Below are 17,096 nucleotides of genomic sequence, written 5' to 3'. Positions count from 1 at the left end.
AAACTGCATTGTCAAAAATAGCCTCTAAACTGGACCACTGAACCTCCCAAAAATAACACTTACTAAAAATAGCAATGCTAAAAATAGTAAGTGTGTCCAAATGCATTTTAACCACATTCTGAGTAGCCATCGCAACTTACTAAAAATAGTAAGTCCGGAAAATCCTTCGGATCCATTTGCATGTCACACCATTGCAAAGCTCTTTGAAAACCTAGAAAAACCCAGAGAAATGAGTTGTCCTTGCCCCCACTTACTAAAAATAGTAAGTTTACCAAACTCCACTGCTTGCTACGCATGTACCATCATTGCGACGCTTTTTGAAAACCCAGAAGGAATCCAGAATCAAAACCGTAAAACCCCAACATGCAAGCCACCAAAATCGCCAAAACATCCTCCTAGAAAATAGGAAACCCTAATTCTGCCTCTAACTGACCAAGGGATCTCGGGATTGGCCAACAGTCCCCAAAACAAACTAGAACGGAAAAGGGGACATTACACTAGAATGCATTCACTGATTCATCTTTACCCTGCAAGCTGGCAAGATCAAGGCTCTAATACCAATTGTAATGTCCCCAAATTGGGATTAACATGTTTGTGCCCAAAATTAACAATTCCAAGCATTATAACTAGCTAACTATCCTATAACCAATCATAGTTTAGTTCAGTAGGAAAACTCGAAAGGGTGCAAGTTAACTACCTAGCCCAACTAATCCCAAGAGCATGCAACATCCAATCATGGCAACTCGCCTCTTGTCCCACAAGCGGCACGAAGATCTAACTATGACTATTTCCATCCCTTGGGGTAATCTATTTGCCTCTCGGCCCACAAGCAATAGGAACATCCAACTATGACTAGTTCCGTCCCTTGGGATAATCTAATTAGTTCAAGGTAGCCGATAAACAGCATCTCCCTAGCTTATTTCCTCCAACTTTACATTTGATTGATTATGGGATAAATATATGTATACATGTGGAAATATAATATGTATTAACCTTATTATAGTCACTATCTATGAATAGATATAGGAAGATTGATTGCACAAGAAACTTAGACTTGATACCAATCACTGGTGTAATCCACAATAGCTGTATCCCTGAATCTGATTCACTTATATCAGATCTGTCCTTGATCGATGCCATTTCCATTCCTCTCCCCTTGTCTTATATATATCCTCAAGAAAGGACGAATAGTCATGTTTTTGCCAAGTATACTTCTCCCCAAGAGAGGCATCTCTTGTAAACCATCCATCACCTTTTCATTAATAAATTGCTGTTTGTTTAAGATAACAACCAATACCTTCTGACTTGCCATTTACTTAATTCCTTTGCAATAATCAGAGATACACTTACTGCATGAATGAAGAGGGATTAGTGCCTATCCATCAAGGCTTTAGAAATAATTATGTTTACTGATTAGTGAGGACTGGAGATTGTTGATCAATGGACAGATATATTGTGAATGCTTAAGTTCTTATCTGCCACCTCCAGTCTTAGAAAATCGTGAAGTCTTAAATATAAGATGATTTTCTGGATATATATATCTGAAACTTTCCAAATGACTGTCTGAAAGATGTTATTAAGGCAGGGGCATGACATTTATTCTCAATTCTTCTCTTTCTCAAACTCAGTCACTGCCTTTTTTTGACTTTACTCAGATATCAGATTCCTTGCTTGTTATTCTTATCTCTGCTTCATTTATTAATTTACTGATGCTCAGATTTCTGATTTTCCATTTCTACTTCTCTCCGATCCCCCTTCTCCCAGTTGGGTTTCATCTCCTTTTTATATACCTCAAGGTGTGGGAGTCACAACCCTTCAATTCACAAGGGTTGCAACTTTCCACTAAGGGCTGGTGGTTATTTTACCTTGGTCAGCCCTCCTAAAGAAATATTATTATTTTTCCCTTGTCTTTAATTTGGAAGTCTGGGTGTGTGTGTGTGTGTATATATATATAATGTTGCGATCTGCATAAACCCTAGGTGGGGCATGACATACAAGTACCCTAAGGAGGTACATGGGAGTCATTTAAAACTTCTGGCTGATGAGATAAGGCTGCAAATCATTCTTTTTGAGGCGCCCAAATGATTTAAGGTGTTAGCAGGTGTTTTGGTCAGTCCAAGTGGAGAAATAAGGTGTTTTAAAATTCTAGCTAGCTGTTCCTGTGCATGACAGTGCCCAGCTAGTTACAGCAGTTGTATCTCGAGGATTTCTAAGTGTGTTTCAGACCCAATAAAGTGGTGTTTTGTGTCTAAAGTTCTGTTATACAATTCTGAGCAGTTTGGAGATTACGAGAAGTGATTGGTAACATTTTATGTGCCCTTAGTGCTTTTGGGCTCCCAGGTTTCTGTAGCAGGGTGTTTAGTGGGTGTTTCAGAAATTGGAATGAACATATTGTTAAATTTAATGATCAGATTAAATAGATGGAAAATTTCACACAAATACACAGAGTATACCCTAGGAAAACCTTCCTCTTGAAGGTGAAAAACCAGCAAAGAAGTTCCTTATTATTTTATTTATGCACAAGATGTCTTTACAATGAATTTGATTCACCCCTTGAAGCTAGTATCAACTCAGTTCAACATACAATCTGAAGGAAGTAAATTCGATCTGCAATAAGAATAATCTACTTGCTGTCTATGATGTCACTGCTGTGTGTCTCGGGGATCTGCGAAAGATAGAGATATCGTAACTCAGAGAAGACCACGAATTTGTATGCTGAAGATGATAGATTATTTCCTAAACAAAGAATACGATCTACCTTATACGATCTGCTTTAATAAATCAACCCAACGCTGAAGGTGATGGAGTGAATGAATCATATATATCAAACACGTTTTGCCAATCAACACGACTTGTATCATAAGTCGCCTCTTTATTAATCAACACATCCTTTTGTTAAGACTTTATCATATTTAATTTAACATGACTTTATCATCATTTGTTAACAAGATCAGTTTAATATGAAGTCGGCATATTAGCGGATATAAGCAAATCGGCATAACTAAATTGTCTAAGGCCAATTAGACAATTTAGTCGGTCCTGAAGGATACCGACCAACGCTATTACATAAACACAAATAATCAATGAAGAATACCCTTTCAAGTCTCCAAGTTGGATGGTGTTGTAATGTGGCTAGGGTATACTCAAATAATCCTCATCGACCCTTTTTTGGAGCAAGGTTAGTGTGATGTCCCCATAATAGTGATTGATATCTGAATATACTTGCGTATCAGTTATTTAATTATATGAGTTTATGACTGAAACTCTATAGTATTATGTAATCAGTTTCATAAACATAATAAATGGATTATTACACACATTTACATTAATAATACATATTCATTAAATATTACATAATATTAATATTCTTATTTACATGGTAATCATAATGTAATATTGACAAGGCAACAATAACTATTAAGACTAATAAAACATTAATAAACAATATATAACAATATAGTGGCAGACAAGATCTGACACATGTCAGATCTATCTGCTTTCCCATCCTTTAAATAAACCATACATTAAGGCAGCATCTATATTAAGGAAGTCTAAGATCAAAATGGTAATCGATGATCACATGTTTATCATGGAAATCGCTGTTTATACATAAAGTTGCTAATGTAATTTACTCCCGTCAATTACATTAATAACTGATCACCGATAGAAGACGCCTCTACATAAAGATGAGTTTCTTATTAGAGTCATGACTTATGAAGAAGTTGTTGGAATTCATATATCTTAAGGTTAGGAATCCAAAACTATTTATTCTTGATGATACCAACTCTTATCCGTAACTAGCAAATGAACAAGATAAAACAATTAAACAAGACAGAGACAAATTGTTAATCCTTAATATGAATGTAGTTGGAAGGTTGTATGAATGAATAGGGAAAGGCCTGTGTAAAACCATCGGGCGTCTATCCCAAGATGGGTAGAGATCAGCGACACATGTAAGACCTTGAGGGTGTCGTCCCAAAATTAGGTCTGGGCTTGGATCCAAAACCCTGAGGGAGTCGTCACGCTGAGGTATCAAAGCATCCTATTCAAGATCATAATCCTTGCCAAACTTACATTAGTAGTAAGGTTTTTAAGTTGAACTCCATCGTGATGTTAATTTCTATTTCTAATTCTATTTGCTTTGAGAATGTTGGAATTATGATGTCTTAAATGGTTAAACTTACATGGGGACATTACAGTTAGATCCCCACAGCTTTCATATTATTGCTGACTGCTAATCACAGTAAAAAGTGCATACCACAGGTCTGCTAGAACTGAAATCAATTTACTTTTTGGTGTAACGCAATTTGAATTTGATGAGACAATAGATATCTTGGTGATTTTATGCAGTTGCTCTTTCATTATGCTAAGTGTTGGATGAAAAATGTCACTGCAATGAGAACATGAATGAAATCTGAAAACAATAATGAACAATCAGCAAACAGTGCATTATCCTTTTCTTATGATCAGTCACATCAGCAAAACAACTTTCAAAAAAAAATTCAGGGGTATTCGTTACAAATAATCTGAAGGAAAACTTCAACCTCTTATATTAGATAATCCATATCTAGGGAAGATAAACAACTAACAAACTTTAAGGAATTGAATTTCTTCAAATATGTCATTTAATGTATTGTCAAACAGTCCCTCGAATAAGGAGAAGTGCTATGGTTCATCGTTATCCCTTGTGTAACTGATGTCTTCTTGCACAACAAGTACCATACTTTAATCTTTTGCTGCTTGCATGGCCTCATCTTTTCTGTACAATAAGCACCATACAATTTCTTGTGTTCAATACAATAGGATGTTCTTCCTTGGTCAACAGTCCTATCTGCCTCAAGGAACTTGAGCAATGTTTGTGGTGTAAGCAGAACATCCAACTCTTCTCCAAGATTTTAATGATGTAGAGGAAAAATGTGCTGTTGACAGTCATACTTCATTGACTGTTCCATCCATACTTTTTCCTCTTTTGTTTTCTTCCTTCTTTTGAATGTTCTTTTTCAAATTGTTGATTCCACAACACAAAGACATCAGGTGAATAACTGTGCAAATCGTCTACTATTTCATCAGCAATAAGTTCGTATTGAATCTATCTCATCACAGAGTTGCCATTGTATCCATCTAGTAGACATTTATGGGTCACCCAAAGGCCCTTGATCTGCATTTGGAACAGCCAATAGTTGTGCGAACCTCTGTATTTCTGGACATCTCCCATCATATATATCAATTTCATAAAATCTGCACTAAAATAAACTGGAGGAGGTGCTTCCAAAGTTGGCTTTCCTGGCATTGCTGACAAACATGACCTATTACTGTTGTTGTATGGCTAATAAACTCTTCCATCTTGAAGGTGGTTGATAGTTCTGAATAGGTGGCTTTTTATTGTACATTTTAAGCAACACTGCTTTTGTTGTTTATTGCCTATGTACTTGTAGTACTATTCGCAAATTTAATCATCAATAAAAATTAATATAATTTTTCTTTTCTTAAATGCCTACTATCTTCACAAAGACTGATCCATGAAATATACGTTGATGGCATGCTTCTAGTACATTATTTCAAGGTCGAATAACCAAAAAGCAAAAATAATGAGACACTTATCACTCAGTGCACTTCTAGTGGTTCCAGCAGTAGAAAACAACTATTTCATAAGGTATCATAACACTAATTATAAAAGATGGATTCAATAAAAACAGAAAATGTTTCCTAAAGAAACTAAATGTACCTTGAGTTTACAAACATGTAAGAAGAGGCTAACATTGACTCCAGAACACAAAAACAAAGCAGACTTTTTCATAAACTTCAAAGGGCAGATCTTGGTCCAAAGCAACATGATATGCAGGAAATCCGATTATGCATATTGATGAAAGAAATCTTGGCCCACAGAATCAAGAACAGTGAGCATTAATGATGGCAATGAATGTGAAGCTACAACAAACAATTGCATACAATACTGTGACAAACTGAGAGAACCACCACAATAAAAAAACGATCTGTTCACACCCACCAATAACAATGAAAGCAGGAACACAAGAGTGTAAATGAGAGTTCTCCAATGACCATCCCCCTAGAAGCCCTGAAATTAAAAAGACATGTAACATGTTCTGCTAGAAAACAGATATTGTACTCACTACGTAAGCAAAGGCTTAAACCAGGGCCAATGGTCACTGCAACTGCTGTCAAATCTGATGGTTTCAATTTGGCATTCTGAATTGCTTGTTCAACCACCTATGCAAACAAAATGATAAACATCTTATCACACAATATGGAGACATGTATTATTCATATGAAGTCCTCAATTTCCTTAAGATATAATTCAGAATTGCCATATTTTTGTGTAATCTAAAGTTGATGAATAATTTTAAAATAAGACCTCACCCTGTCAATCACTTGTGCATGTGCCTCTTCTGCCATTTTAGGTACTACTCCTCCATATTGAACCAACAAATCTGCCTTTGAACATCAAAGAAGCAAGAATTTTCATTTTATTTTAAGCAGAAAAGTCTAAAACAAGGAAATGGAAAAGTTCAAAAATATTTTCCTTGGCAGTTGTGACTAACATATATCCAATACATCAATCTATAGGGTTAAAAATTGAACTCATCCTCACAGTTTAGTTCTTCCTGCACATTATTTTTTCTCAATCTCAACTTAAGCATTCCAAACTAAGTTTAGTTCTTCCTGCACATACATTTTTCTCAATCTCAAACTAAGCTTCAAAATAGATAAGAAGCCTTATAGATAAATACAAAGTGCACACTAGATTAGAAGCTTTCATTGACATTGATTGTTTCAAGGGAGCAACCTACTATTAAAATTATACTCATATGCTAGACATCTTTCCTTGAATTTATAACTCTCATTTATGGTAGATAATAAGATAATCATATGCTACCTAATATATGTTACAGTTAGATAAAAGAAAAGAAGAGAGGAGGACAAAGAGAAGAATAGTAGATAGAGGTGAGATGTATGACATGCCATCCTGATTTCAAAAAGCCTTGATCTCGAGGCTTTGCCAATTCTTCATGTTGCTGGGAGATTTTTCCATTTGACTAGGTACTTTGAATTAACTTGTAGACAAAATTGATGAGTCTGCTAGTCCAAAATAGTTATAGTATGGATGGTAATATCTATTAAAGCTGCACAATAGACTCAATCTACCTAAATCACCTGCAAAACCAGAAATAGCCTTCCACAGAGCTTAGAAAAAAATGAATTGCTTGATTATAGGATGCAAAAATGATACAATGATACCATAGGGATACAATGCATACATTATATACATAACAAGCATTGCTTATATAGGTAAGGTGAAAGGATAGAACAGCATAAAATTATGACAAGCGTCACAATCATATGACATGAGACAAAAAGTAACTCTAAAGGTGCCCTAAGTAAACTTAACTAAACTAGTGTGAATAGGACCTAAGAGTTACACCAATTAAGTAATACTCCGTTTGCACCATCAATATATTGGTTGGCCACCTTCTTGAGAAGTGAGACAAGGAAGATATTATATATACGAGTGGTATGACATAACTCCAAGGCACATGCAACTTCACCAATTTTATAAATGAGTCAGGACCTGATAGGGACCATAGAATTTAGGGTTAAGCTTTACTTTCCCCTTGAGCTTGACATAAGGCTACTTTTAGAGTTGTTATCCAAGGTTGCTCGTTCAATGTTCTTTAGCTTTGAGATAATCCTTGAGAGCAATCAAGATGTGACATACCTTTTGAAATAGATCCTCAATGGCCCACACCTTAGAGAAATCTAGAAGATAACAATCAATGCTTAACACAAAATACTCATAGAGTGCCTTAAAAGGAGTCATTTTGGTAGATGTGTTACTGCACCACTCTAGAGAGGGTACCCACTCAAACCATTGGGATCGCTTTATCAGCCACAAAACATTGAACACATCTCTCCAAACATTTGCTCACCACCTCACTTTGACCATTTGTCTATAGATGGCACACAAAAAACACAGCAAGTTGAGTTTCTTGGGATTAAAAATAGTCGTTCCAAAAGTTATATGTCAATCTGGGCTCAGTCAGATAAAATGATCCTTGGACAGCCATGTAATTTGTGCACATCTTGAAAAACATCCTCACAACCAGACTCTGCTTGGAGGTGGAGGAAATAGTTGAGAAATGGATGTATTCAATGAGTCAGTCTACCACCACAAAGATAGCATCGTTGCCATTAGAGTTGTAATGTCCCCTCTTAGGATATCTTGGAATATCGGGACAAGTACTTCAATTACTTAAACTCGCACTATTTGATTTTGCAATTAAACTACGTAATGGATAAGATGAAGATAATTATGTATAAAATAACAATGAATAATGTCACTTGCTATCTCTGATATACACAATAATATATATGCTAAAGTGAATTGGTATGTCTTGCATTCAGTGCAATGATCCTTTGCTATGTCAAATATGGCAATATGATTATGCAATTGAGATGAATAGTATTGCTTATAGCAATACAAATTGCTGTCTGGTGTAACTCTTATCTAATGCAATATCTGAAAATAATATGACAGCCTATGCTCTAAATTACAAATGGTATTTAACTGGGCCTAGAAGAGTGCCTCCACCTCATGATAAAGAGGTGAAAGAAAGGCTCATGAAAGCCTTTCAAAAAATGTATATTGATTAAGAGTCTTCAATCCTTTGTAAATATTCATCATCCAACCTTCAACAAACCAGAGACAAAGATGGATAGAGCTACATTAGCTCAAACCAAACATATTGTATGGTAGATATGGCATGGCAAGGATACACCAAAGTTGAGGATACCTGCCACTGTTAGGAAATTAATGTTTACATTTAATAAATTGGTTGTTAGGTTAGTTAGTTGGGTGGGCAGTAATTCCCATAATGGGAAAATAATGGCTTTATAAAGCCAATGCATTGGATGTAATAGAATAAGCCGAAAGATTATAATAAAATTCTTATTTAATTCTGTTTCCAATGTAAATCGTTTTCTCTTTTTTTTTTGTTCAAAATTAGCATCAGAGCAATACAAAGCTTGTGCTTGTGTGATGAAAACTGCACAGAAAGGTGTCTAAATCTGAAAAGCTTGGCATTGAAATCTGCAACAGAGGCATGAGAAAATATGGAGTAGGCATTAGCAAAAGTGTCGAAGATAGATGTCAAAACTAGAAAGTGGCAACATTCTCTATCATGGCAAATGATCATTTAATTTGCAGATTGCGTTGAATACAGAGGTGGCTTCTGATTTCAGGCAGTTGAATGCTGGGCCTTTTTTCTGGGTGATACCTTGCTGGCAGTTTTCATTCTGGTGCATTTGTGGCAGTGCAAAAGTTTCCACAGTAAAATCTTTGCACAAGTTAAAGTTTGCATGATGGAATAGTTTGCACAAGTTTCATTTTACTTTCTTTCCATTGAGCCTTTATACTATTAAAACATGAGCAATTTAATTTTTTTTTTTTTAGCAAATTGCTACCTAGGGGTAGCTACCATTCTATTAACCAAAAAGGAAATGAGCAATTTAACTTTTATCATTCATAAGTGGGCAGAGAAAATTACTATTGAATGAAAGAAGGCAGAGTGAAGAAGGAAACGATGGTTGGGTGCTCAAAGTTTATTAACTGTGAGATACAAAACCAGATTTGTGTGCAGGAATAAGGCAAAGTAGATTTGTGTGTAGGGATAAGGGAGTTTGAAGGTTTAAAAAGCCCAATTTGGATTTGATAATCAAGGCATTGGATATAATTTTTATTGGTAATTTTGTAAGGATGGATCAATAGTTGGATCTGAAATCTAAATATGCCAAATTTCGAGTGTAGAAGTAACAAGTTGGAGGTTGGACAAAATGGAGGCAGGAGGACATCTATCATCTCAAGCTAACTTCTCACTCAGGGATGATTCATTGCAATAGAAGAGACTTTTCATCTTAGTCCCTTCAAAAGCAAGAGGGGGCATGTAGTGATTTGTTGGTTTGTGAATATTGGAATCGACAAACTTGGTGGGTTGTTGTTGGTTTTTGGATAGTTGAATCCACAAACTCAATAAGTTGTTATTGGTCTGTGAATAGATGAATCCACAAAGTATGGATAGTTGAGTTTCAGTTGGATAATCAGAACATTTGCCCAAACATGATGCTGATGCAAAGTTAGATAATCAAGACATTTCCCTAGATAGAGAAGTTTGGGTTGATGTTAATGCAGAGTTGGATAATCAAGCCATTTGGCTAGACAGAGAAGTTTAGGTTGATGCTGATACAGTTTTTTCCTAATTTTCTTTTTTCATAGTGTAAACCTTAAGGGGGAGCTGTTAGGAAATTAAGGTTTACATTTAAAAGAATTAGATGTTAGGTTAGTTAGTTGGGTGGGAAGTTATTCCCATAACGAGAAAATAATGGCTTTATAAAGCCAATACATTGGATGTGATAGAATAAGTTGAAAGATTATAATAAAATTCTTATTTAAATCTGTTTGCAATGTAAATCGTTTTCTTTGCTATTTTTGTCGTTCCACATGCCTCTCACCTCCTTTAACAGGTTGTCAATTCCTCTACTACAAAGAGGAATCGTTCCTCATATAACTTCATCCAATTAGTCGAAATTGACTAGGTGATCGGAGAAGTTGGTAGCTATACATAATGCCTTACATTATCAACAAACCCCTAAGTATCATCAATCTCCACAAATCACTAAGCGTCACCAATATCCAACCTCATACTAGGATGTTGAACCCAAAAATTCTATACAGATTGATGCGTAGGCATAGGAAGGCTTGGTTGGAGTCCCATTGGATGAGACGACTCCTCATAGTGGTAGTGACCCAAACTCAAACTCTAATTTTGATTAGAGACAACTATTTGTTTTCTATATTTTTGTCATTTTGTAGTTCAAACTTACAATCTTTGAGCATTTTGTCATAATTCTTAAATAATATGTATGCACATTGACAATGAAAGCAATTAAATTTTGTTAATTTGTTTGTCAATTCTCATGTGAAATCTCGATTCAAATCTATTGTTATATATTAAGATTCAATGTCTATGATGGATGCTTTATCAATGTAATCATATGAATATTTGAAATTTCCTTATGTTTTTAAATTTTACATTTTTTTTAATAATCATCCCTTTTTGTCCCCTAAAAAAAATGGCCTGAAAAAACCTATAGCAAAAACACACCCCTATCCCTTGTTGTCCCCATCCTGGACATTTGGGGGAGCATAGGTTTGAAGTTTGATTTATAACTCTAACTCTCTAACAATAGATTGGTAACTCGCCTTCATTTAAACATGATTGGAGTACATATCCACTCAATAAAATGTGTAATATCTCCACTTTACACCATATTGTTTTTGAGCTCTTGACCAGTTTTGAGTTCTCCCGTAAACTTCTATGTGTACTCAGGAGAACTCCAAAATTCTTGGAGGATCCAAGTTCATCTTTATCTGGCATATGTTTATCCCACTAATCTCGGTGTTTTGGATTGCAATGACGCTTCCAAAAGTGTTTTCGAAATCCTAGGATATTGTCCAAAGTTCTTGGAGAGGACGTCTATTTTTAGCAGGACTCCAAGTTGACACTTATCATCATCCCACTACCTCTATATTATCATGGCATGATCAGTTTGGGTTTTTGAAGCTTTGGCGATACTTTAAAGTATTTAAATATTTACACTAAAGTTCTAATATTAATGTTATATTATATTACTTTAGTGTTATATTTTTATAAAGTCACATTATGTCCCGTATGGTGGATGCCTAGGGAAGGGGACTAACACATGAGACATTTTAATATTTCAAAAGCTGTTACGGTTCTAAAATGTATTATTTTAAATTTCAAATTGGACAATTTTCCCTCCAAGCTATAAAAGGAGGTCTTGGGCTCTCCTTTAATTGATACAGAAGGATACAAATAACAGAATGTTGTGGATTGAACCTATGAGTTCTTCCAAGATCGACTAAGGATTTTGATTACTGGTTTCAGTTTTGGAAGATTATCCATAGCTGGTTGGAGTGGTTCTTCTTCAGGAATCACCATTGTTTTCATAGTATTTGAGGTTTGGGGGTTTAACAAAAAAGAAGATTTTCAAAGTTTCTTGATTGCAGATTTTCAAGGATTATATTTGAAGATTTTTATAGAGATTTTGTGGTGATTTGAAAGGTGTTTGCAAAGTACCCTTGGCTGGCCATACAATTGGATTCCAAATGATGCCCTAGCTGGGTTGTACCCTCCTATCTTGCTTTGGAAAGTGGGTCGAAGGATTTGAGGCTTTAAAATTTTGTGCAAGTGTCTTCTACTGGCTGGACAACTTCATTATGCAGGGTTTAAGTGTTGTTCGTTGCTGGCACAAATCAAGGTGAGTCGTACCACTTGCTGGACATGCTTGGACCATCGCATGAGAACTTGCAGGCTGAAACGGCTTGTGTTTGGCATCTAAATCACCTAGAGTGAAGGTGCCTTGTCATATTCAACCAGCTTGAAGTCCCTGTTCCATAGTTCTTGATAGTTGTTGGGCATAACTAGAAGAAGATAAGTTTTAACAGATCTGAAGCTATTTTTCTTTGCATGAAGGTGTAACATGAAGCTGGGTGTATTATCCATTCATTTCTAGAGCTGAGAGGTGTTTAATGCTTGATGGAACGGTGATTGTGGTGATTTGTGTGGCCTGCCATAGCTTGCAACTATGAGAAACGGTCCTGCAACATTCATACCAATCATATCAGCCATGTAGAAGATTGTTTTGTAGCACATAAAGATCAGTTCCAATCTATTCCAACTCACCTTTCGAGGTTTCAGCATCTATGTTAGTGGCTTGGAGTGTTAATTGAACATTTGCAGACCGTGTTTCCCTTTCTACTTGACATTTAGAGGCTTCTGGATCAAGCTAGGTTGGTTGTGACCTATGGTGGGGTATCCTTGACAAGGTTGAAGATTGTTGCTAGTGGTTTTTGTTGATGTGCGTTTTATGACGCCTTACAACACAAAAAAAAATACTGTGTATCTTATCCTCTCTTGAACAAAATCTCCTCAAATGCTAAACTTTGTGATCAAACGAAGTGACTCCAAGGTTCCTATAGTCAGGTCTTAACTTTATACATGGATAGACTCAGCATATAGATGTGATTGTTGGTAATCCAAAGGGATTTACCTTTATGAACTACAACTGGAACATGAACATTGGATGTATCAATCATGTGATGCTTCTTCTCCTAAACCAAATGAAAAAAAAAAGGACAAAAGGGAAAAGGGTTTAGAGAATCTATGCTAACTCCTGATTCCTAAGGCCAATGACAATAATTAATGATGCTTTGATAGACAAATCCTTCATGAAACTACTTTCTACTTAACTAGAGATAGCTCACAACGCCATAGAAAAAGTGTGATCTCCTAAGGTAGTGAAAGATCTTCATATTGTAAACAATCCATTCAAACACCCAATACTAGTGCAATCCAAATGAAGTCTTCACAATCGAACTTAGCCACAATAATAATTAGGTTTAGACTAACCATGCACTACAACGTGCAATCAACAAGGTGTAAATGGTACGAACCAAAGGATTCATCAAATATCATCACAGTTCTCCATCATAATCAATCAACTGTAACTAATTTGAGGAAGTAGAAACCATGCAACATGTAGAAACAACACAACAAATCACCATATCTTCAGTGAAAAAGTATGTTTATTTACAAGTCTTGACAACAATTCCTTCTTTCCTCCTACTCTACTCTAACTGCTAATGATCCACTATTAACCTTTACAAATGAGGAGAGGAAGCCTTTTATAGACTTCTCTTTACAATTCAAATGCTCACATTGATTCTCAAATCAATGGCCAAGATCTGAGAATCAAACACTAATTAGGGTTTGTTACAACAAACTCTACTTTGGCCAATGAAATAATTACATTGAATTGGACACATGTTCCTCTTTGATTGTGCACCAATAAGAAATGAGGTTAGGTACATAGAACAATATTTGATGAAGCACCATGTGTCACCTTTCCCACTCTCGAACAATTTAGGTACACTGAACCTGGACGTGTTGACTTGGAAGAACATGATTGAATGATGATGATTAGGGATGTCACCAGGATCATCTTGCTTGTACTAGAAAGTATTCTTGGATTTCCAAAGGAAATTCAAGATTTCCTCATATTTCTTACTTGTGTATTTTCTTCTTGATGTGATCCTAAACTCTTCATGCCGGTTAGAATGATCTTGCATTGATGTTGGACATATTGACTCCTCCCTTGGACATTCTTCATGATGTTTGGAATTTGTGAATTACATCCTTCCTTATGCTCCTTGATCTTAAAATGTGGAACACGGCCTTCACGATGATGAATCTTGATGTTGATGTCCTTGCAAATGTTGTGAAATCTCCTTCACGTTTGGAAATTCTCCTTGTTTTCTTTAAGTACTTCAGCTTGCCCTTATAAATGTTTCTTTCTCCCCTTTGATGGAGTCTTCACTTCATGTTCTATGCGCCACGTTGCTTGCGTTAAACCTGGAAATGAAAAATAAAGAACCTTGAATTATGATGGTGAACAATACCCGAAGTAAGCAAAATGCAAAATAATCCATACATTCACTTCATGAAACCCCTCAAAATCTGGAAATAACACTTTTCACTTGAAAAACTGAAGTTTCAGGTCTGGAAATGGTGATGTTTCTGGTTTGATTTTCATCCTTTCAAGCCTGATTTTAAATCTGAATGGTGAATGTATGCCTTAGAATTCGATTGTTCTTCAGCATTTTCTTCTTTTCTCTAATGATTTGGTTTTAAAATTCACCCTTCAATGCTTTACAAAACTTGATTGAATTTTGGATCTAATCCTTTACTGAATGCGAACTTAGGAGATATCTTCCTTTGTGCAAATCTGAAATGCTTCAGATTTGAATTTGCGTTTGAATTTTCTTAGCTCAACCAAACAACCAAGTAGCTCAAGCACGCAACCAAGTAGCTCAAGCACACAACCAAGTAACTCAACCAAGTAGCCAAGTAGCTCAAGCACACAACCAAGTAGTTGATGAACAATCAAGAGCTTGACTAGTATTCCATTCCAATTTTCTTTACAACAATCCTTTGACATCAATGACAAAATAATCAACAAATTGCTAATTTTATTATTTTAATATCAAACAATGAATATTTCATGACATTCAAGATCGACAAATTAACATTGAGTTAGTATTTTGATTGTTGTTTAAAATATATAAAATAATATTATGATTTTTATATGTGTTTTGTATGGATGTAGCCACAATGTACCTAACACCAATTTTTATTTGTCGTACCAGTGTACCAGAATCGAAATTCAAACTGGTAACTTAGGTTCAAACTTATTAGATAATGATTCCCACCTGGGATTAATATCTGCATTTATGTCATTAATCACTTGCAATGCTTCTCGCATCCTTTGTTTTTCACCACATATGTCCACTTCCTTCTTCTTAGCTGCTCCGATAACAACCATAGTATACGTAAAGAACTACAGGACATACCAAAGTGTTCTGTATTCAAGAGATACATTTAATTACAGGAGCACGACAGTTAAAAGTAGACCCTACAAAATGAATCCATATATGAGGAAATGGAAAGAATGTTATAAGTGGACTTAATTTTAGAGCACAAAAATGTGAACCGGTAACCTAGTAGTGTAGCGAAAAATTGAACCCGTGACCTTCATGGCAGAGCATTGTGTAATTAAATTTAAGAATACAAAAAGCCTGCATGTGAGTCAATTGGGATGATGTCAAATGCTAATTCGTCAGGACTTCCAAAATGGAGACATGTGCTCAAATTTGCAGGGGACGTGTTAAATCACTCGTGGCATCTAAGTCGAAACCACCCTACCCTGCAAAGGAAGATAATGCTACCAAAAGACACAAACTAGCTTGGATGTTATCTGCTTTAATAACAATGCGAAGAAAATTTTTCTTTTTACCTAGTTAGATATGCTTCATGTTTCATTAATATGAGACTAACCAATGAATTGAGAAAAGTTCGACAATAGAGAACAGCAAAATGGAACCAACAATTAGAAAAATTATAAGATACAGAGAAAGTCGAAATGCGGAGAGCAAAGGTGTCTCAACCTACTTGTGAAGATATGACTTGGCTGAGAATTTTACCATCACTAGTAACCTGTAAGAAAACAGAAAATAGGAATAACTTCGTTGTTCCTCAAATACTATACATAATCGGGTATCTTCCTTGAGCTCTAATTTGTTAAATATCTGGACAAATTAATCCACGAAAGTTGTGGTTTCCTGTAGCAATGCAAAAAACTTGTACCACAGCAGCCCCTGTATCGTCACAGCTTGTTTCGATTCCCAGTAACACCAGGTCATTCACCTGTGCCCTTCTCATGTACTTCCCATTGGAGGAATGAGCATGTGTGTAGCCGGTAGCTCTTTGTTTGCTCTTGCTTTTGAGTGTGAAGCTTATCCTGCTTGACAAAAATGGTGAGGCAACCTTAGCCAGCGCAAGCATTCTTCTGTGCTACTATCTCGAAAGAATTTTTCAGTGTTCATGTGGATTATTATGTCGAAGGCATAAAATCATTGGTTCAAAATTGATTAGGAGGATGTAGACAACTGAATTGATCTTAATGATATATTAATTTTAATATATCATATTTTTAACTAATTTATTAAATCAATGGTTCAATTGATTAGAAAAATGTAAGACAATTGAATTGATTTCAATGGTGTATTATTTTTTAGAAATTGATGAAAAACTGAAAAAACATATTTTATTATGATTAATTAGAAAAAGAATGTGTACAAAATAAAAATCTACTATTTTTTCTTTTAATAATTGATGCAACAGCATTACGAGTTCTTGACAATATTGCATCAACCAAAAAAGCATTTCTTTTCAGTTTGGTTGTTGTTTTGCAGTTTCAACATTTCTTTCTACATTTTCTTGTATTTGCTTATCGGATCTTGCAGAGCTGGATTTTGCTTGTGGACATGATCATCTGTCTTTTCCCAAATCCGTGGGACATTTGGACATCTTTTCAGCAAGTTATTGATTCCGAATTCCAAGATAGTTTTATGGCTTAGACACCGGAATAGCTTGGACCTATTT

The 17,096-nt window shown here is 35.5% G+C and overlaps 1 protein-coding gene across 3 annotated transcripts in view; it reads right to left on the bottom strand.

Moving 5' to 3' along the window:
* Positions 1 to 16,570, bottom strand: part of LOC131062013 (probable tRNA N6-adenosine threonylcarbamoyltransferase, mitochondrial) — a 163,739-nt gene extending 147,169 nt beyond the window's left edge. Inside the window, exons 1-4 of one of the 3 annotated variants that reach the window (XM_057995866.2) lie at positions 16,299 to 16,570; positions 16,104 to 16,148; positions 6,379 to 6,453; positions 6,132 to 6,228 (exon numbers count right to left, since the gene is read on the bottom strand). In XM_057995866.2, coding sequence (XP_057851849.1) covers positions 6,132 to 6,228; positions 6,379 to 6,453; positions 16,104 to 16,148; positions 16,299 to 16,496 — 415 coding nt within the window. In that variant the 5' untranslated portion in view covers positions 16,497 to 16,570. Of the gene's footprint in view, positions 1 to 6,131; positions 6,229 to 6,378; positions 6,454 to 15,364; positions 15,399 to 16,103; positions 16,149 to 16,298 lie in introns of those variants that run through there. The other 2 variants (XM_057995868.2, XM_057995867.1) reach the window with 2 other exon arrangements.
* Positions 16,571 to 17,096: the final 526 nt, after the last annotated feature.

The sequence above is a fragment of the Cryptomeria japonica genome, chromosome 2, assembly GCF_030272615.1.
Source record: "Cryptomeria japonica chromosome 2, Sugi_1.0, whole genome shotgun sequence".
Classification (NCBI taxonomy): domain Eukaryota; kingdom Viridiplantae; phylum Streptophyta; class Pinopsida; order Cupressales; family Cupressaceae; genus Cryptomeria; species Cryptomeria japonica.
The sequence above is the reverse complement of the archived record's forward strand: the minus strand, read 5'-3'. Positions and strand labels throughout refer to the sequence as shown.